We start from the raw sequence: 17952 nt of genomic DNA, 5'->3' as shown, positions 1-17952 counted from the left end.
CCTGGCTTCCTGGTGCGGCTGCTCTGCCAATGAGGAAATATGGGGGTTATGCTTTCTGTCCTTGAGGATGGACCTTGTGTCTAGATTGGGGATTGTGATTGCTGTCCCCTGAAACCCTGCCCATCCTCATAACTAATGACTAAAATCCTTGGTCAGGTTTGGCATGATGGCCAATCTCATCATACATGGCGTGTTTCCTTGCAGCAGCCGGCCTGAGGACGCCCCTGGCGGTGCCTGGCCCATACCCTGCCCCCTTTGGCATGGTGCCCCATGCGGGCATGAACGGAGAGCTGACCAGCCCTGGCGCTGCCTATGCAGGTCTACACAGCATGTCTCCACAGATGAGCGCTGCAGCTGCTGCAGCTGCTGCTGCTGTGGTGGCCTATGGGCGCTCCCCAATGGTAGGTCATGTGCTTGGTGTGCCCCAGGGACTAGGCAACCAGAAAGGTATAGGGCCCAAGGTGTGTAGCACTCAGACAGTGAGCTTCTGGGTTCACAGACTTGGTTAAAAGGCATAGAGTTGCATCGTGGGTGAATGGGATACACCCAGTGACATGCTTGAAAACAGACAGCAAAGTGAGTCTCACTGTTCAAGCCACTACCTATCTTCCTCTGTCAGCTTTGGTCAGTACACTGGCGATTAAGCTAGAGCAGCTGCCTTTTGTTTCATTGTATCTGTAGATGAAAACAGCAGTGTTTAGAGGTCCTCAGATGGATGCTTCCTGAATAGATACAGCTTTCTCTCAGCGAACGTACATTTTTTTAATCTGAAAATAGTGAAGTGATTATAGTCGTGTATTTTTGAGCTGTTTTCCTTTTTTTACATCTTAAGAAAAAAATAAAAACATTCGAGAAGCCATAGCCTTTTGTTTCCATGCCTGTATGTTCTTTAAAGTGAATACGCTGGCTTACATAAAAGAAGAGAATTTTGTACGCCTTGGACAGATTTTAAAACCATTGGACCAGTCTTTCTATGTTGCCCAATCTTTTGCCACTCAGATGGCCTAGATATACCTAAAAGATACAGAATTGTGTTTGAAAGGTCAAGTTACACAAGGAAAAGGAGTAAAACACAACCCAACTGCAAATCTTTCCTGTGAGCCACTTGAAATATATCATGGACATTTTTTTTTTAACAGTACACAAACAGGGATAGCATAGAGTCTATAAATACTGACTTTGATGCAGCAGTTTTGATTACCATGGTAGGGGGCAGTGCTCTTGTTATTTGAGGATAATAGCCTGTTACACTGCAGCATTCCAAAGTGCTAACCTGTCCCCAAGGAAGAAAGGAATGAAACAGTTCTTGGTGTTAGTGCTAGACTGGTTAGTATCCTCCCTGTACTTGCTTGGTGAGGCAGGACAGCTAATGTCTATAGAAAATGTTTATCCTGGAAAGCTGGTACCTAGAGTGTACACATTGATCGTACCTCATCCCCACATCCCCACAAAAAGGAAGTGTGTTTTGTAGCATTTTAGATGTGGTTACACATTGTACCTTTGCTTTGGAAAAATACCAGCCGTTATTTCTGTGCCCATTTAATATTGCTTCCAGTGGGTATATGGGTTTCTTCTATGAACTAAATGTCCACAGAGCATACACCTTGCAGAAACTGAGTCTGCCATGCTGTACTTTTATTTCCAGGTTGGTTTTGATCCTCCTCCTCACATGAGAGTTCCTTCTATCCCCCCCAACCTGGCAGGGATACCTGGCGGGAAACCGTAAGTATCTTTGCTCCTTCCTTGGTTTTGGTCTGTTTCAGAGGTGGTAGTGTCAGCAGTGTGGAATCCCCAAGGGAAGATAGGTTTGGATGTTTCCAAGGAGACTTGGGAGGAGTGCTAACACTTTTCTATAAATAGGTAACTTGTAGGTGTCATGCCTCCATTGTCTCCATGTATGTGAGCTCCTGAGCTCATGCATTTAGTTATTTTTGACGGGAAGCTAGAGGCAGGTAGGAGGAAAGAGCGGGAGAAGCTCTTTTGCAGGAAGCTGCTGCCTTGATGTGTGGTGGGGAGACAGCTGCCACATTTTTGCCCATGTTGTACACAAGTAAATTGTCAGAAACTCTTGAAATCATAGAGGCTTAAACTGCTATCTCTTTACCTAGAACAGTATAACATTTTCCTTTTTTTGGAGCAATAAGTTATTTGGTTTGTCTGTCCTGTGGGTCACCCAGGTCCCAGCTCTGCTGCATACTCTGCTTTGCCAGATAACACTTACTAAGAAGTACGGCGTCTTTATGGAGAGCAAGGGACATAAGCTAAAGGATCCAGAGTGTGGACGCACTCCATTGTTTTATTCTGACTTACCAAAGAAACAAATAGAAGCACTCCCTTTAGTGTAAGGTACTAGAAGCATTATTTCAAAGAATTACTGATTTTCTCAAGTTTTATACAGAGCAGAATTAAAATATAAAAATCAAGTTAATCTCTGTGTGTGTGTGTGTGGGGGGGGGGGGTGTATGGATGGGGGCATTAGGAAGGGTTGACTTTCCAAATGAGTGGTTCTAAAGGGTATGCCTCAGGCCTGCATTTAGTCTTTATCTTACCCCTTACCCTCGGGGCTTGTATTGACCTTTTATCTGTGTATTTTGAGGGAATATGTAGGACAAGTAGCTGTCTAGTAGGAAGAGATAAGAGTTAAAATATTGAAATAGATGGCTGGTGTTCAGGACATGCCTAATGTAGACCATATTTCTTAAAGTTTGTATATGCATGTGTTTGTGTGCATGTGGTTATAGATGTTCTGTGTACCTAAGCATGCCCACACAGGCATAATTTGAAGCAATATCACATAGTGATATTCTACCAGGCACTGCTAAGTCTTTCCTTAGCTTGTGAGTACCTTGTATTTCTTTGTGTTTGAAGCTGTGCTATCACTTGTCTTAGTGATTCTGTAAGCCCTGTTGCACTCAGTAGTTACTTAGTTGCACTTAGTGATTACTGTAGGCCCTGGCACTCAGGTGGCAGGATCAGGGAGATTGCAACTCTGGATACTTAGACTATATACCACATTGCAGTTTCAGCATCATCAACAACAAAAAGCCCTACAACTATAATTTAACATTATAATGTGCATAGAAACAAAGGCTATAGTAGCAAATTGTTAAGACTTAAGGTGTCTATTGGTATCTGGATCTGTATGTATGCAGTGATGAGGTGAGCTGCAGTATGTGAGGAATACAGGATTAATTGATGGTACGGAATCAGTGAAGTTCTCCATTGCTAGGTTCTGGTTCTGTAGTCTTATTGCTAATATTAACCCATTAGTTTGCCTGAGTGATATATACCATTTATTTCCTCAGTACTTTTGAGAGATTTATAGTGATACATTTAGTCAGAGTGATATTTCTGAAACAGGATGATTTATTTGGAGAAAAAAAAAACACAAATTCTAAGTACTATTGGTTATAAGAGTCAATAGTTTTGATGTGACTGTCATCTGGGTAAAGCTGTTAGTGACTGCACTCTGCTCATTTGTGACAGACATATTTGTGACAGAGGGCAAGTGTTTATAGACCACCCTCTGATAGAACTGATTGGAGGCACTTAAGAGAAATAGAGACAAATCAACGCATCCTCAATAGGGCGAACAAAGAATAATGGTTATGCAAATACGTCTGAGAAAGAGCAGCTGAAGGAATATTTGGGTAGGCCTGGTGGAGGTGGGTTAGGTATCTATGGCTTCAAAATGTATCCTGTGATTGAGAACAAAGGACTCTTCTCCAGGAAGAGGCTTCTCCCTGTGTTTCCTACTTTGAGGACCTGATAGTGTGGCCACTAAAAGAACAACTACCAACTACAATTCCGCTTGTGTTAAGTTATGTATAGGCAGAGCAGTAGATGACAGGTAAACACACACATTAACTAAAATTGGGATGGGAAAATCTCCTTAGAAAGGAACATATGCAATGCTAAAGCTCACGTGGGAAGCACTAGGTCAACCAGGATCCATCAATAGGGACAGCTGGATCATATAGAGGGAAAGAAGTAAAGGCCTCATGTGCACATGGAGGAGTGCCTCCAGAGGAGAGCCTCTAGGTTCAGCTGGGCTAGAGGAACATTCACATCTGTGGTATAAATGGTTATATCTGTATCAAGTTGGTTATGGTAACTGTCCATGCACCAGCATACCTCTGAACAGATATGTCCAAGGACAGACAACTTGCAAATGTGAAACTCTTCAGGCCCTTGAGTGGTAATTTATCTCTTCCTTCCTACCTCCAGAGGCCACACTGTGCAGCCAAATGGACATCCTCTTGATATTTGTAGGCTCAGTAGGCTTGCAAATTACAGCATTTTACCAATTGCTTTAGTCTTTCCTTACAGGCTACAGTTTGAGGCCGCCACATCTGCACATTTAGTTTCCAGGCACTGTCACTTCCTTGCTGTGCCTCTTGCTTTGGGACCTACTGCCTGGCTAGAACGGACCTGAGTGGGAGCTCAGTGCCCAGGGAATTTGTGGTGTGGAAGAGACATGTGTCCTCTATTCTTTCAGAGTCTCTCTGTGGTCTTGCGGCAGTGGTTCTTCATTTTCCTAATGCTGTGACTCCTTAATACTAAGCCTCATGCTGTGGTGACCCCCAACCATGAATTTATTTTTGTTCCTACTTCATAACTAACTTTGCTGCTATGATGAGACAAATTATAATGTAAATACCTGTGTTTTCTGATGAACTTAGACCCCTGTGAAAGGGTCATTGAACCCCCAAATGGGTTGCAAGCCACATGTCGAGAACCACTGTCATAGAGACTAAACTGATGAGACAGGTTGACAGAATACATATAAATTGTATTAAGTTTTTAAGTGTTATTGAGATTTTTCACAAGATATTAAGCTTGCAAAGAAGAATCGAGGCCGAGAATTCATACAGGAACACTTGTACAGACTGGAATGATGACAAGAGAAATTAGACACAAGGCAGGGAGTTGTGGCTGTGATGTCTTGGGAAATGAATGGAAGAAAAGGGTTATTTTGATCTAGGGTTCCTAGACTTTGGTGATAAGCTGAAAGGTAAAGTTTAAGGACTTGGTTTTATGGGAGGCGGGACAGAAAGTCTCTCAAACTAACATGCCAGTGAAACATCATTTAGGTTGTGCCTTAGTTTTCTTTCCATCGCTGTGGTAAACACCATGACCAAAAGTAGCTTGGGGAGGAAAGAGGAAAGTGTTCATTGAACTTACATTTCGAAGTAAACCACTTATCACTAAGGAAAATCAATCAGGGCAGGAACCTGGAGCGGGAACAGAAGGAAACATCATGGCGGCATGTGTTTACCTGCTTGTTCCTCAGGCGTCCGTTCAGCTTGCTTCCTTACCTCCCAGGAACACCTCCCAAGGATGATGTGAATTTGGAAATGCTTTGGGATTAGGCAGTGGTAGGATGCTTGTCCAAACCATAGCCTGTCGAAGACTTTTCACACACCCGCTTGCTCCCTCATATACCATGCTCATGGAGCCTCCAAAGATACATTTCCACAGACATTCGCATTCTGGTAGCCCTCTGTTAGGTCTGCGACCCACACATTGACCTTGAGTTATAGTCATGTGAGTAGGTCCTGTTTCTATCTTCTTCCTCCTAGTAGATCTAAAGTTCCCAAAATTTCCTTGTCCGTTGACCAGAGATACCGCTTTTGAGTAGTAGTTGTAAGTCAAACTAATTATAGTTTGGCTTCAGATTGTAAGGTAGTTCAAGTTATTTCTCCCTTTGCTTGAACATCAGGCACATAATTCTGAAGTCTTCTACCTACTTGTTTAGAACTCAAATTAGGCTTTTAATGTTCTTTTGGGGGTATAGAGCCTAAACAGAAAAGAAAATCATGCCATTAGAGAGAAATTACCTCTTAGAAAGGAACTTTTATGGTAGGTAACTTCTGGACAAGAGCGGTTCAGTGCTAGCATCCTCCATCTCATCTCCCTCTGCCTTCTCTGATGATTAACATGCGTACCATAGATAGCTAGTTTAGTAGATTTGAAAACTTAGTTGTCTTCAGACTTAGGGTTCTTCAGAGAAACAGAACGAATATATAATAGAGAGGAAGGGAATTTTAAAGGAAGAATTCACCCACATGATTATGAAAACTGAGAAATCCCATGGTCTACCATCAGTAAGCTGGAATCCTGGGGAATCTGTGCACTTCTGAGTCTGAAGGCAAGGGAATAGGACAGATGGAAAAGGTATAGCAATTTCAGCTGGAGTTTCAGTACAAGTCTGACTGGCCTGAGAGTCGGGGGAACTGGTGTTGCAATGACAGACCAGGCTAAGCAGAGAGTGAAATAAACAATAAACCTTTCTCAACCTTTTTGCAGTTTTGGCTGGGGTTTTTGTTTTGTTATTTATTTTTTTGTTTGTTTTGTTTTGTATTGTACTGTTTATTGCCATTGTTTTGGACAATGCCCAGTGTTGCCTGCCTACATTGGTGAGGGTGGGTCATTTTATTCTGTCTTCCAATGAGATGCTAATCTCTTTAGAAACACCTCCCAGACACAGCTAGAATGTTTTCAACCATCTGGGCATTCCCTAGCCTGAGCAGATTGACACATTAAAATTAACCACCGTAGTGATATTTGGCTTTTGAAGGCTGTTGCCTGCTAAATATAGTGTCTATTCTGTGTTTTGCTTTTGCTATGTGGGTATTAGTTTAACTTGTTTTCAACTGCTGGGTCATCTGGTTTCTTCCATTACCTTGAAGCAGGGCTTGTCTTTGATTGCAATTACAATTGTCTCTCTGTGGACCCCCTTTCCAGAAATGACTTTGAGTTTATGAGCTAGAAATAGAGCCTGTGTATTCTTCACATTTGTCTATAGCAGGTGGTTTTCTTTTGCTAGTATTTTAAAATTGTCTAACATAGCCATGTTTCCTCCAGAAACCTAAGGGCACGTTTGCAATGTGAGGCAACCTTGCTCTGTTGGAAATGTTTAGCACTTTAGTACTTAGACATCTCATGTTGACTCTCTTGAGTAATATCCCTTTTTATCAACATCTTATATGTTCTTTTCTACTGGTGATCAGGCAACGGTAGATGACTTGTTCAGACTCAGTGGTTAAGTACCAGTTCTTCTATGGGCTGATAGAGACATTTCATTGACTTTAAAGAACTGTGGAACAGTAAAGACAGAAATGTTCTATGTGAATAATGCTGTATCAAAGATTCAGAGGAAGAGCTACCTGCAGGGAGTGTGGATGGGGCCCAGGTGATAGGTACCTGGGAGAGAGGGGATGCTCGTCTAGGCAAAGGGAAAGTTCCAAGTAATGTCGGACACCTTGAAGATGTACACCTTGGGCACTGATTGTGCTCCTAAGTGGCAAAGAGCTTTAGTGTCGTATGAAGCAAGACTAGTTGTCTTTAAAATCTTGAAGGACCTCAGAAGCTGTAAAGAGGCTAGAGAGCTAGTCAAGGGTTTTGAGCAGTCTTTTTTGTACCGGTTAATAGAGTAAGGACTTTCACATCAGCAGTACCATGTCCTTGGGCAACAGGGACTTACCCTTCCTTTCCAGAGTCTCTGCTTCATTGCTGTGTACCGGATTCTGCCAGTGCGGTTTGATATGTTTCCAGGTCACCGGCAAGTCTTTAAACACTGGTTTTCCTTTGGTTTCAGAACACAGCATAGCTTTGTTAACAGGAGACAGTCTGCTTACTCAGAATGCATTCTTGCCATTCAGCTTACTGTTCCTGGGAAGAACTCAGGAGAGGACCCTTTCTCTTTAGCACTTTATGGCTACCATGTGCCAGATAAAGAAAAAGCCCTTTGCTCTCAGTAGGTGCTGATTTCACTTCCTTTTAAAGTGGTAAGTCCAGTGGGCTTTCCTTTTACCTCTCCAGTCTCACTTCCTCATTTCAGAATTAAAAGTGAATAAATCAGTGGGAGTTTAGTCAGAAGATTGTATGGGTAAACTTCTTCATGGGTATGGGCTTAGTGTAGTAGAGTGGTCCCAGATCTTTCAGTTTCTGACTCAAGAGATCGTTGCTAGTGTCCTCTTTCCTGTGGACATTTGTTCACATCTTTACCTATGGTCTTGTCACTGTGCTTGTTCGTGTGACCTACTTTCCTCATTAGATATCTCTTGCTTACCTGATTGTTCCCACTTGTGTTTTTCTCTTTTCCTTCATCCCAGGAAAAGATACTTGCACTTCCCCACTGGAAGGATATTCAGCAGAGCCTCATTGGCTGTTATATTTATGGTGGATTAACAGGCACTGCTGTTTCCTGGAGACTCACTGTAGTTCCCAGTACTGTCTAAATCCTAACAACCAATCCTTAGCACCAGAATGTGCTTCTATTGTATTATTTTTTGATTTTGAGGTGCTGTTGTTTTTTGTTTTATTTTGTTTTTTTGTGCCCTTTGGACCAGGAAACAGATACACTATAGGCTGGAGAATAGGTAGTCAATAAGATACACGTTTGGTGTAGTTAGCAAGCTAGTGCCCCCTGTCAAGTCCATTTAACATAAAAGTCCAGGTTCTTCAACCTGGTCTTAGACAGTAATATAGTGGATGAGTTGGTTAGGAGATCTTTTCTCTACTTTCTGTTGAATAAATAAATGGGTCGTTTAAAAGATGTTATACAGGTACAGAGTAAGAGTAGTGCATGTATGATGTGTATACTGCTCAGCTGCTTTTTATTGGCAGTACCCACCTCTTCCAATAGCAGTTACATTGAGGCGCAATACACATCCTTCTCTTAGAAGGTCTGCTCAACACCTCAGCCTCAAGAAAAACCGATACTATGTGTTTTGCCTCTTTATGAACTTGTACAAACATAATCAGGCCATTCTTTTGTCTGACCTTATCTATAATTAAATAGTCCTCACTTATTGACAGTTTCAGGTCAAGTGCAATCTAAAAGTATTAACACCATAAATAGATTTTACTTATATGTTTAGAGAGGGAGGATATAAATGTGTGTGTGTGTATGTATGTGTGTATGTATATATGTATATTGTGGTATGTGACAATGATATTCTGGGATTCTGAGTAGTAGATTTGCTTTGTGTCACATGAGAAGTCAGTTCCTTTCTTGTCTATTGATTTTGCTCTGTCTGAATACATTAAATATGTACACAAGATGGCACAGTCTCACAGTATTGTTTAGCCTAACCTCAAATTCAGGGTTCCCCTGCCTGTGTCCCCTGAGCAGTGCTTCCCCAATCAACCTCATATATTGTAGTTTATGCATTATGGTGTCTTTAATAATAATACCTCAAAGTGTAAGGGTATTGATTTGATTACAATGTAGGATACTTGTTCTGTTTCATTATTATTGTCCTATTCTTCATGATTTGTAAATTAAACTTAACCATAGATTGTACATTGGAAAGCTAGCTATAATGTGGCCTTTTGTTTTAGGCATCCACCTGGGACCCAGTAATGTATCCCCTGAGGATAGGGAAAGTCAGTTGAGCTAACCTGTTTGCAAATTCTTCATGCTGATTAGTGCTGTTATTCCTAATTTCTCAGCCTATAGAGAAGGTAGTATCTTCTGGGGTCTCTACCGTTGACATTGACATGATATGTGGTATTGAAAGTTCCTGTTATTTTTGTGGGTAAAGAACTAATTCCTATCTCTGTTCCCCTCTTGTTTTTCTCTCTATGAATCCCTGGAGGAGAGCGCAGAGCCTGAGTATTGTTCTGGTTTGTTCATTTGTTGAAGCTCTCTAGCTTCCTCTTAGGCCCCCAGGACTGATTTATTAGCATCCATATGGCCTTCCCACGGGACAGATGGGTGTTCAGAGCTCTCACTGCACTGTAAATCCATTTTAAATTGCCTCAATATGATGCTTACAAGCTCCTGTGTTGTTGGAAGAAGGACACACCTGGGAGATAGGTCTCCCAAAGATTAGTAGACAGCTCTCCTATCTGTACTTGGTACAGATATTTTTGTTAATCTGAAACATTGAACTCCGTAACCAGTGGAATTCTACTGTTTCCCCACTGAAAATCTGGGGTTGCTGGAAGGGCACCTGCTGCAAATTTGCTTACTTGTTTTGGCCCCATCGTGCTTTTTGAAGACCAAGGCCCTTTGAAGGAGCACCATTCCCTAGGCAGGAGATCCTCCAAAGTGTGAAGAGGAGAAAGCTAGGTGAGCATGAGGAAGTGATGTTGGATCCGTGTGTTTGTCTCTCTGCTCTTGACTGGATTTGATACTTCAGGTTTCTTGCTTGACTTCACCATAGTGGTGGGCTCTAACATGGGATGGCAAGCCAGGGAAACCCTTCTTTCTCCGAGTTGCTTGTTGTCAGAGGTTTGTTGTTTTAATCAGAGCAACAGAAATGGAACAGAACTATTATATAACTTTTCTAGTAGATTTTGTCCTACCAGTTATTTTTAGTATAGAATTCTTGAAGGGCAGGAATAATAGACTCAAACCTCTAAGTTTTGGTAGTTTTGTCTCCAAGGGCAACAAAGTACTATTTGATTGAAACTACTGATAACCCATAATAAGTAGTGTCAGTCCCTATTCAGATAACTGTATTATGCATATATATATATATATATGGGGTTGTTTTGTTTTGTTTTGTTTTGTTTTGTTTTGTTTTGTTTTGTTTTGTTTGAGAAAGGGTTTCTCTGTATAGCCCTGGCTGTCCTGGAACTCACTCTGTAGACCAGGCTGGCCTCGAACTCAGAAATTTACCTGCCTCTGCCTCCCAAGTGCTGGAATTAAAAGGCATGCGCCACCACCGCCCGGCTGTATTTCTGTATTGCTAAGAATACAGAGTCTTTCTGAAATGAAAAAAAAAGGCAGTGCATGATTTAGAGGATTGAAGAATTAAGAGCTGAGGCAGTGATTGACATAAATATATATCTCCCAGAAAATTCTTTGTGGCTCCCATTCTGTAGCTCATTTATTCAAACTGAGTTATACTAGCTCATTGCAAAGCTTGATGAAACATGCCTGCTCACTAGCTAATTGGGGAGGTTCAACAGGAAGATAAACAGTTCCAGGCCATCCTGTAAGACTTAGTGGTACTCTGTTCCCCAAAAGGGGGGGAATAGAGATAGAGGTCTGTAGTAGAGACCTTGCTTAGCATGTGTAAGACCCTGAATTTAATCCTCCATAATGCAAGGGAAAAGAACCAGAACCAAACCTGACTAAAATGGAGGTTACCACCAAAGTAACCTCTATTCTGTCTCCATCACTATGGGAGTCATGATAAAACAGCATTGCTAACAGCTAGTGACAAATAGCCTCTTTCCAGTGGCCATTAAAGCCAGTTTTCCAGGGATAATGGACATGTAAGATCTTTTCTTTGGATGAAGGAAGGAACATTTAAAGTCTTTATTTATTTGATATGTTGCTTCTATGGAGGGAAATAGTAACCTATCTTTATTTCCAGGCTGATGAATGTGCATTTTAAGTATAGCCTCATAGAGAGTTGATATTGAGTATCAGTTTTCAGTTTTGTACCAAGTTATTTTGTACAGTTTGAGTTATTAGCAGAATAAAAGTTCAAGAGCTCTGTTAGTATTCATGGTGTTTATATATGTCAAAACATCAAGGACAGGTTCCAGAAAGGATTCATTCTTACCCAAGGAGGTAGCAGGGGCAGAAAAGTTCTTCTGGTTTCGTTTATGCTTGCTGACTAAAACTCCTAGATGGTATGATGTCCGGGAGACTGACGGGGCTCTCCAGTCTCGGCTGAGAGGAGAAGCACTGCACATCTTCCACTGTAACGTGGCTCTGCTCTGTGTTTTATGATGCGCATTGTGTGCTAGCTCTAGGGAGTCAAGTAGTAATTTAATATATTGGACGGAAGAAAAAGTCTTGAATTTTGTTGCCGGAAATAAAAGTACATGACGAGGATTAGGCTTGTTTGTGCTGAACCGGGAAGAGAACAGCAGACAGAAAACATGGAAATTTCACTTGCTCCTTATGAAAGCCAGCAACCCAGGGCCGGTGTCAGCCCAGCAGGATTTTCTACCACCCTCTGAAGTTACTTCTCATCTTCAGAGTCAGCTTGCAGTCTGAAGGACTTCCTGAGTCCAGTCAGCTGGGTTACTTCGGCATTGGGAAGGAAAGGCACCACTCCTCTTTTCTTTATTGTTTTCATCAAACCTTGGCCCTGCACGCTCTAGGTAGGGCTCAACCCTGAGCAGTCCCCAGTTCCTTTGCTTTACTTTTGAAAATGTTAGAAACTTTAATTTTTAGCTAAGTTTCATGTTCACAGAAAAATGTACAGAAAGTACACGTGTCCCCCTTTCCTAAGCCCCTTTCAAGTAAAGAATGAAATTGAAAGTGCTCTCTGCAAGTTCCACTCGCTTTGCATTGTACAACATATGGGGCCCTGGCTAATGAGGAACTGGGAAGATGCTCTTTTAGCTGGTTGCTTTGCCTCCTTCAGATAAAATTGTCATTCTGGGGTAAATATGAGAAATTGTTGGGTAATAGATAATAGGATCTCTTTTATTTTTCTTGGTTATGTAAGAGTAGTTTGAGACAAAATTGTAAAATAATGTTTTAAAAGCAGTTTTTAAAAAATTTTAAATTATGTTTCTGTGTACTTTTTATACATATATGTTAATGTACCATTTGTGTCTGGACATCAGCCACCCTGGCAACAAGAGCCCCGTCTCCCTGTTCATGGAGGAAATAAGGTGTCAGATCACCTGGAAGTAAATTTACCAATGTTTTTGAGTCACCATGTGTATGCTAGGAATAGAGCCCATGTCCTCTGCAAGAGCAGTCGGTGCCTTGAACCACTTACTGATCATCTTTTCCAGAAGCTGTTTTTGTTTGTATGTTTGTATTTTATTTCTAAGATACATTATTTTTAAGATTTGTTCATTTTATGTATATGAGTGTATATGAGTATCTGCATATATAACTGTGTTCAGAAGAAAGCATCAGGTAACATTATAGATGGTTGTGAGACACCATGTGGTTACCCAGGAATTAAACTCAGGACCTCTGGAAGAGCAAACAGAGCTCTGAACCATCTCTCTACCCCCATGATTAGAGTTCTTAAAGACATCACCTTAAGTATTTTAAATTATAAGAAATCATGTGTGAGGTATGTAGAAAGCTATATTAGTTTATAAGCACATTTTTATAGTGAGATTTGAAAGAATACTTTTCAGAATTTGTAAGAAATAATTTTAAAACATTTAAAATAGAGTTTTGTGTATTTTAGGGCACTGTAAAATAGTAGCTTATATACAGACATTAAATGTAAAGACTTCAAATCAGAAGGAGAAACCATGGCAAGGCAGCCCCCACCTTTCCCCATCTCCAGGCTCTAGCTCCCTTTGTGATAAATGGTTTTCTTTTATTTAGAGCATACTCCTTCCACGTTACTGCCGATGGCCAAATGCAGCCTGTCCCTTTTCCCCCTGATGCCCTCATTGGACCTGGGATTCCCCGACATGCTCGGCAGATCAACACCCTCAACCACGGGGAGGTGGTGTGTGCAGTGACCATCAGCAACCCCACCAGGCACGTGTACACAGGTGGCAAGGGCTGCGTTAAGGTCTGGGACATCAGCCACCCTGGCAACAAGAGCCCCGTCTCTCAGCTGGACTGTCTGGTGAGCAAGCATGAGGTTCACCTGAGCTGCCTTTTCGTGAGCAGAGAGTAGAAGCCCCTCTGTTTTCTATGTTAGCTGGTCAAGCTTCTGCCCCGTGCGCCAACTGAGCAGGAGTCAGTAACTGCTGTTACACTGCTTAAATCCCAGCATTGATAGACTTATTTTTGGAGATGTTTTGCAGTGATTTGGAGCTCTGTTTGAAGACATGGTTTCTAAGATGGTGTCCTATGTAGTAGAGAAAACGAAGTTAATGTGGACTCTGATCCCAGCTATCTACTACTCATTGTTAAATTTCCTTGTAAACTTCAGCTAAATATCAAACATGAACATTTGCTAATGTGGAATGAAAATCCATCCAAACTGATTTGGTCTTGTTGAGGAGGTGGGAAGTTAGATTTTCCTTTCTGCCATAACTTTAGTAAGACTGGAACAGAAAGAATTGTCTCTCAAAACACTAAGCTACTCTTTCAAGAACCTAGAAGCACCTATTTGCCTTATGGTTGCCAGACCTGTAATGTTGTCCTGCTGATGGCCAAATGCAGCTGGTCACCTTCATCAGACTGAACTGGGCTGTCCTGTCTATACATCTAGATGATGTTATTCTCAAAGAAGGGCAGATAAAGACTTAGAGAGAGAGAGAGAGAGAGAGAGAGAGAGAGAGAGAGAGAGAATGTATGTATGTGTGTTTTGGTTTTATTGTTGTAGTGCATGCTTATATTGAAAGTACCCTTTGTCCCTCTATCTGTGTTAGTTTAGATGGAGAGTCACCTTTTGACCTTTTGATTAAGAAAGTTCCATAGGACAAGAGCTATGGTAATGTTGAGAAAGCCAGTCCATAGTACTTAGTTCTCATTGGACAGTGTCAGGAGAAACGAAAACTAAAGCAGATTTGGTAGGTCTACACTGTCCAACAAACAGGAAATGATGGTGCAGGCCTGTGTTCTCCACAGGAACGTGCACTCACACCTGCCTTCCACCTAGATGCTTTCAAGTTTGTCTGTGTAGCTGCAAGTCAGGAATAGAGCTGAGCAACCCTGTGAGTTTATTTATTCTTTGGAAGAAGACAATGGCAGTTGAACCCTGGTCTTTCCTGTAGAACAGAGTGTTCATGAAATCTCTCTCTTGAAGTTAAAAAACAGAACAGCTTTTAGGAATATACAGTATTATCAGCTGGCAGTGCTCCACAATGATTACATTCTGCTATTTCACAGAATAGAGATAACTACATCCGTTCCTGTAAATTGCTCCCTGATGGCTGTACTCTCATAGTGGGAGGGGAGGCCAGTACTTTATCCATCTGGGACCTGGCAGCTCCGACTCCCCGCATCAAGGCAGAGTTGACGTCCTCAGCCCCTGCCTGCTATGCTCTGGCCATCAGCCCCGACTCCAAGGTCTGCTTCTCATGCTGCAGCGATGGCAACATCGCAGTGTGGGACCTGCACAACCAGACCCTGGTGAGGTGAGTACAGGGACACCCTAGGGAAGCCTTAATGAAGAGGCTGTTTGTTGAGTGTTGATACAGAGGCTAACTGGTCACCTGTGGGTGACAAGTGCACTTGTCATACGTCAGAGTGTCACCAAGTCCTTGTATCATTCATGTTTCCATTCTTTTGTCCACATTAAGGTGGCAGATGTGGCTTTGTCAAGGGACAACATAATGTTGAGTAAGTGACATATAAGAATCTCTAGTCTAAATGGTTTGAGCTTGGCCGGAGTCTTGTTTGTGCAAATGGAAATCTACTGACACAAGACAAAAAAAAGAATATTAAAAATAAACTTTTGTTGTATTGAAACCTCAAAATAGCTTTATAATATCTGTATTTCTCCACAGCTAAGAGGGCCATTCTACTTGGAAGCACGTGGGCCTCTGATTTTCTTCTATATCCTCTCTCTTCCCTCAGCAGCTAGTCTGGTTCCATTTAATGCACATATGAGAGTCATTCCAGAAACTATTTTTTTTAAACTATTTATTTCATAAAGCTGTCTTTGGACACACCAGAAGAGGCAAACAAATCCCATTACAGATGGTTATGAGCCACCATGTGGTTGCTGGGAATTGAACTCAGGACTTCTAGAAGAGCAGTCAATGCTCTTAACCGCTGAGCTATTACTCCAGCCCCCCCACCCCAGAAACTGTTTTTAAGAGTAAGCACTTAAGTCAGATGTAGCCAGCTTTTGGGAAGTACAAATGGGGACTTTCAGAGAAGGCTGCCTGTACCTCTATCCTCTACTCTATAGACGGGAACCCAGGCACAGAAGTTACTTGGCTCTGTTCCTTTACTCAAACGTGGCATTCTGCTGTGTACTGGCTCCCTCGAGTCGTGTGTGTAGTATGTGGGTGCTTTACACGTGCTTTATCGTGGACTGGCCATGTGTGGCCAGTGGCTACTCTGTGTCAGAGTCCTGTACCTTCTATCAGCAGTCAACATCTTGTCAGTCACACTAGGATGTGCATGGAAGCGGGAGGCTAGAGGAGCCCCTCCTCCAGTGCTGACCGTCCACAGGACTGATAGGAACAGTCCATATTCAGAATGAAGAACTAATACTTTTCTCAGTTGAAGAGGTGATAAGTCAGGATGAAAGAAAGAGGTTATGACAATTGTTTAAAGAGACATAAGGAAGAAAGGTACCACAAAGACTCCTTCATTGCAGGTGATCATGGAGAGGCCAGATAGCACTGTTGAGGTCACTTGCTGGGCAGCAGCAGGGAATATTGGACATGAGGGTAAAGAGGCCTAATAGGGACAGGAACTGAAGTAGGGATGGTGCTTGGGAGAGAAAGATTTCTGGCTCATATCTTGCCTACCAATTTAGGGCAGCAGTGGTAATTTTTTTTTCTTTCCCTTGCACTTTTAAATTCTAAGCTTGATGCTCTGTGGTAATAAGATACGCAGGGCCTAGAGAAATAAAGGACCTTCTTGGTTTTGAAATTCCTAAGCAGTTCTAGTCTGGATCTTTCCTGGTTCTGAAGGGGGTCCTGACCTCTCTGATCTGCCCTGGTCAAAGCATGCTCAGCATGCAATCAAGTTTGTGAGAGTCAGTGCATACACCTCCCCATCTGCCAACCCCAGAGCCCACTGTGCTCATGTTCTCTCCACTGCCAGTCTGACTTGTTGCCTTGTGCCCTTCCAGGGGTCAGAAATCCTTGCCACCTGGTTGGTTTTGGATTCCCTTTGAACAAGATGTGAAGGTCCCCTGTAAAGAAAGCCTTCCTTGTACTGGAGGAGGGGTTTAGCAAGTGCCTCTCCTCCTTAGTACTTTGCTTTGTCTATACCTAACACCTCTGAGGTCAAGAGGCCTGCTTGACCCTTGGTCTCTGGGAGTCCACATTTTCTCATGCAAGGCCCTTTATGACTCAGAAGAGCTGAGTACACAGAGTTCATACTGTGCTAGCAGGAAGGGCCCTACTGGTAGATTATCTTCTAAATGAATACATTCTTGGAATAAGCTTTTTCCTTTCTGTGGGTTCAAGCGTTGGCCATTAAGGACTGGTCTTTATCTTTGCTTAAGGAAATTGGGTTTTGTGTGTTTATCTTTATTGTCTCGTAGTGCTTAAACTCTTTTCCAGACCAGGAAGAGTTTCACTGGGTCTGTTTATCAGAGTCCATAGGATACCTGGCTTCTGGCAGCATCCTGCAAGCCAGTCCATTTCTTTAGGCCTTGGATCTTGAAAAAAGAAACAGAACCTGCAGGGGCTGTTTCCTGTGCTCCTCAGGGGAAGGTTACTTTGATACTGCACACCAACAGACACTGAGATGACACACAGTGAGTCCAAAACTAACAACACAACAGTGTTTACCTTGACCTCTGGCAGGAAATCATTATTCAGTCTGGTTTGTTTTATCAGGCAATTCCAGGGCCACACAGACGGAGCCAGCTGTATTGACATTTCTAATGATGGCACCAAGCTCTGGACAGGCGGTTTAGACAACACTGTGAGGTCCTGGGACCTGAGAGAAGGGAGGCAGCTGCAGCAGCATGACTTCACTTCACAGGTGAGTGCTTGGCTCTGGCCTGCTATGGAGTCAAAGGGCTCTGTGGATCATTCTCCCTCCCACCTCAGCATGTGAAAGGCAGATGTGTTTAAAACCACAGACATACAACACGTGCGTGCACACCATGCCCCCGCTAAAACGGGATGGTTACAAAAATCCTGTGAGTCAAACCATGTTTGTTTATTGCTGAGCAGTGGTGGATGCACGCCTTTAGTCCCAGCACTTGGGAGGCAGAGGCAGGCGAATTTCTGAGTTCGAAGCCAGCCTGGTCTACAGAGTTTGTTCCAGGACAGCCAGGGCTACACAGAGAAACCCTGTCTCAGGAAAAAAAAAATGTACACATGGTTTTGGTGAAAAAGACTTTATACAGTAGAGAATTTATAGGCTTTCTTCAGCAGGATGCAGTCTATTGTGTGTATTATCACCATAAAATG

At 42.4% G+C, this 17952-nt stretch overlaps 1 protein-coding gene across 11 annotated transcripts in view; it reads left to right on the top strand.

Annotated features, from left to right (window-relative positions):
* Tle1 (TLE family member 1, transcriptional corepressor) overlaps window positions 1-17952 on the top strand; it is an 86258-nt gene that overhangs the window by 64315 nt on the left and 3991 nt on the right. For 8 of the 11 annotated variants that reach the window (XM_052176663.1, XM_052176662.1, XM_052176661.1 and 5 more), the window contains 5 exons: window positions 205-401; window positions 1646-1722; window positions 13274-13523; window positions 14735-14982; window positions 17371-17518. In XM_052176663.1, the coding sequence (XP_052032623.1) occupies window positions 205-401; window positions 1646-1722; window positions 13274-13523; window positions 14735-14982; window positions 17371-17518 (920 nt within the window). The remainder of the gene's footprint in view (window positions 1-204; window positions 402-1645; window positions 1723-13273; window positions 13524-14734; window positions 14983-17370; window positions 17519-17952) is intronic. The other 3 variants (XM_052176664.1, XM_052176660.1, XM_052176658.1) reach the window with 1 other exon arrangement.

Source organism: Apodemus sylvaticus, chromosome 3 (genome assembly GCF_947179515.1).
Source record: "Apodemus sylvaticus chromosome 3, mApoSyl1.1, whole genome shotgun sequence".
Classification (NCBI taxonomy): domain Eukaryota; kingdom Metazoa; phylum Chordata; class Mammalia; order Rodentia; family Muridae; genus Apodemus; species Apodemus sylvaticus.
This window is presented reverse-complemented; position numbering and strand designations above follow the sequence as displayed.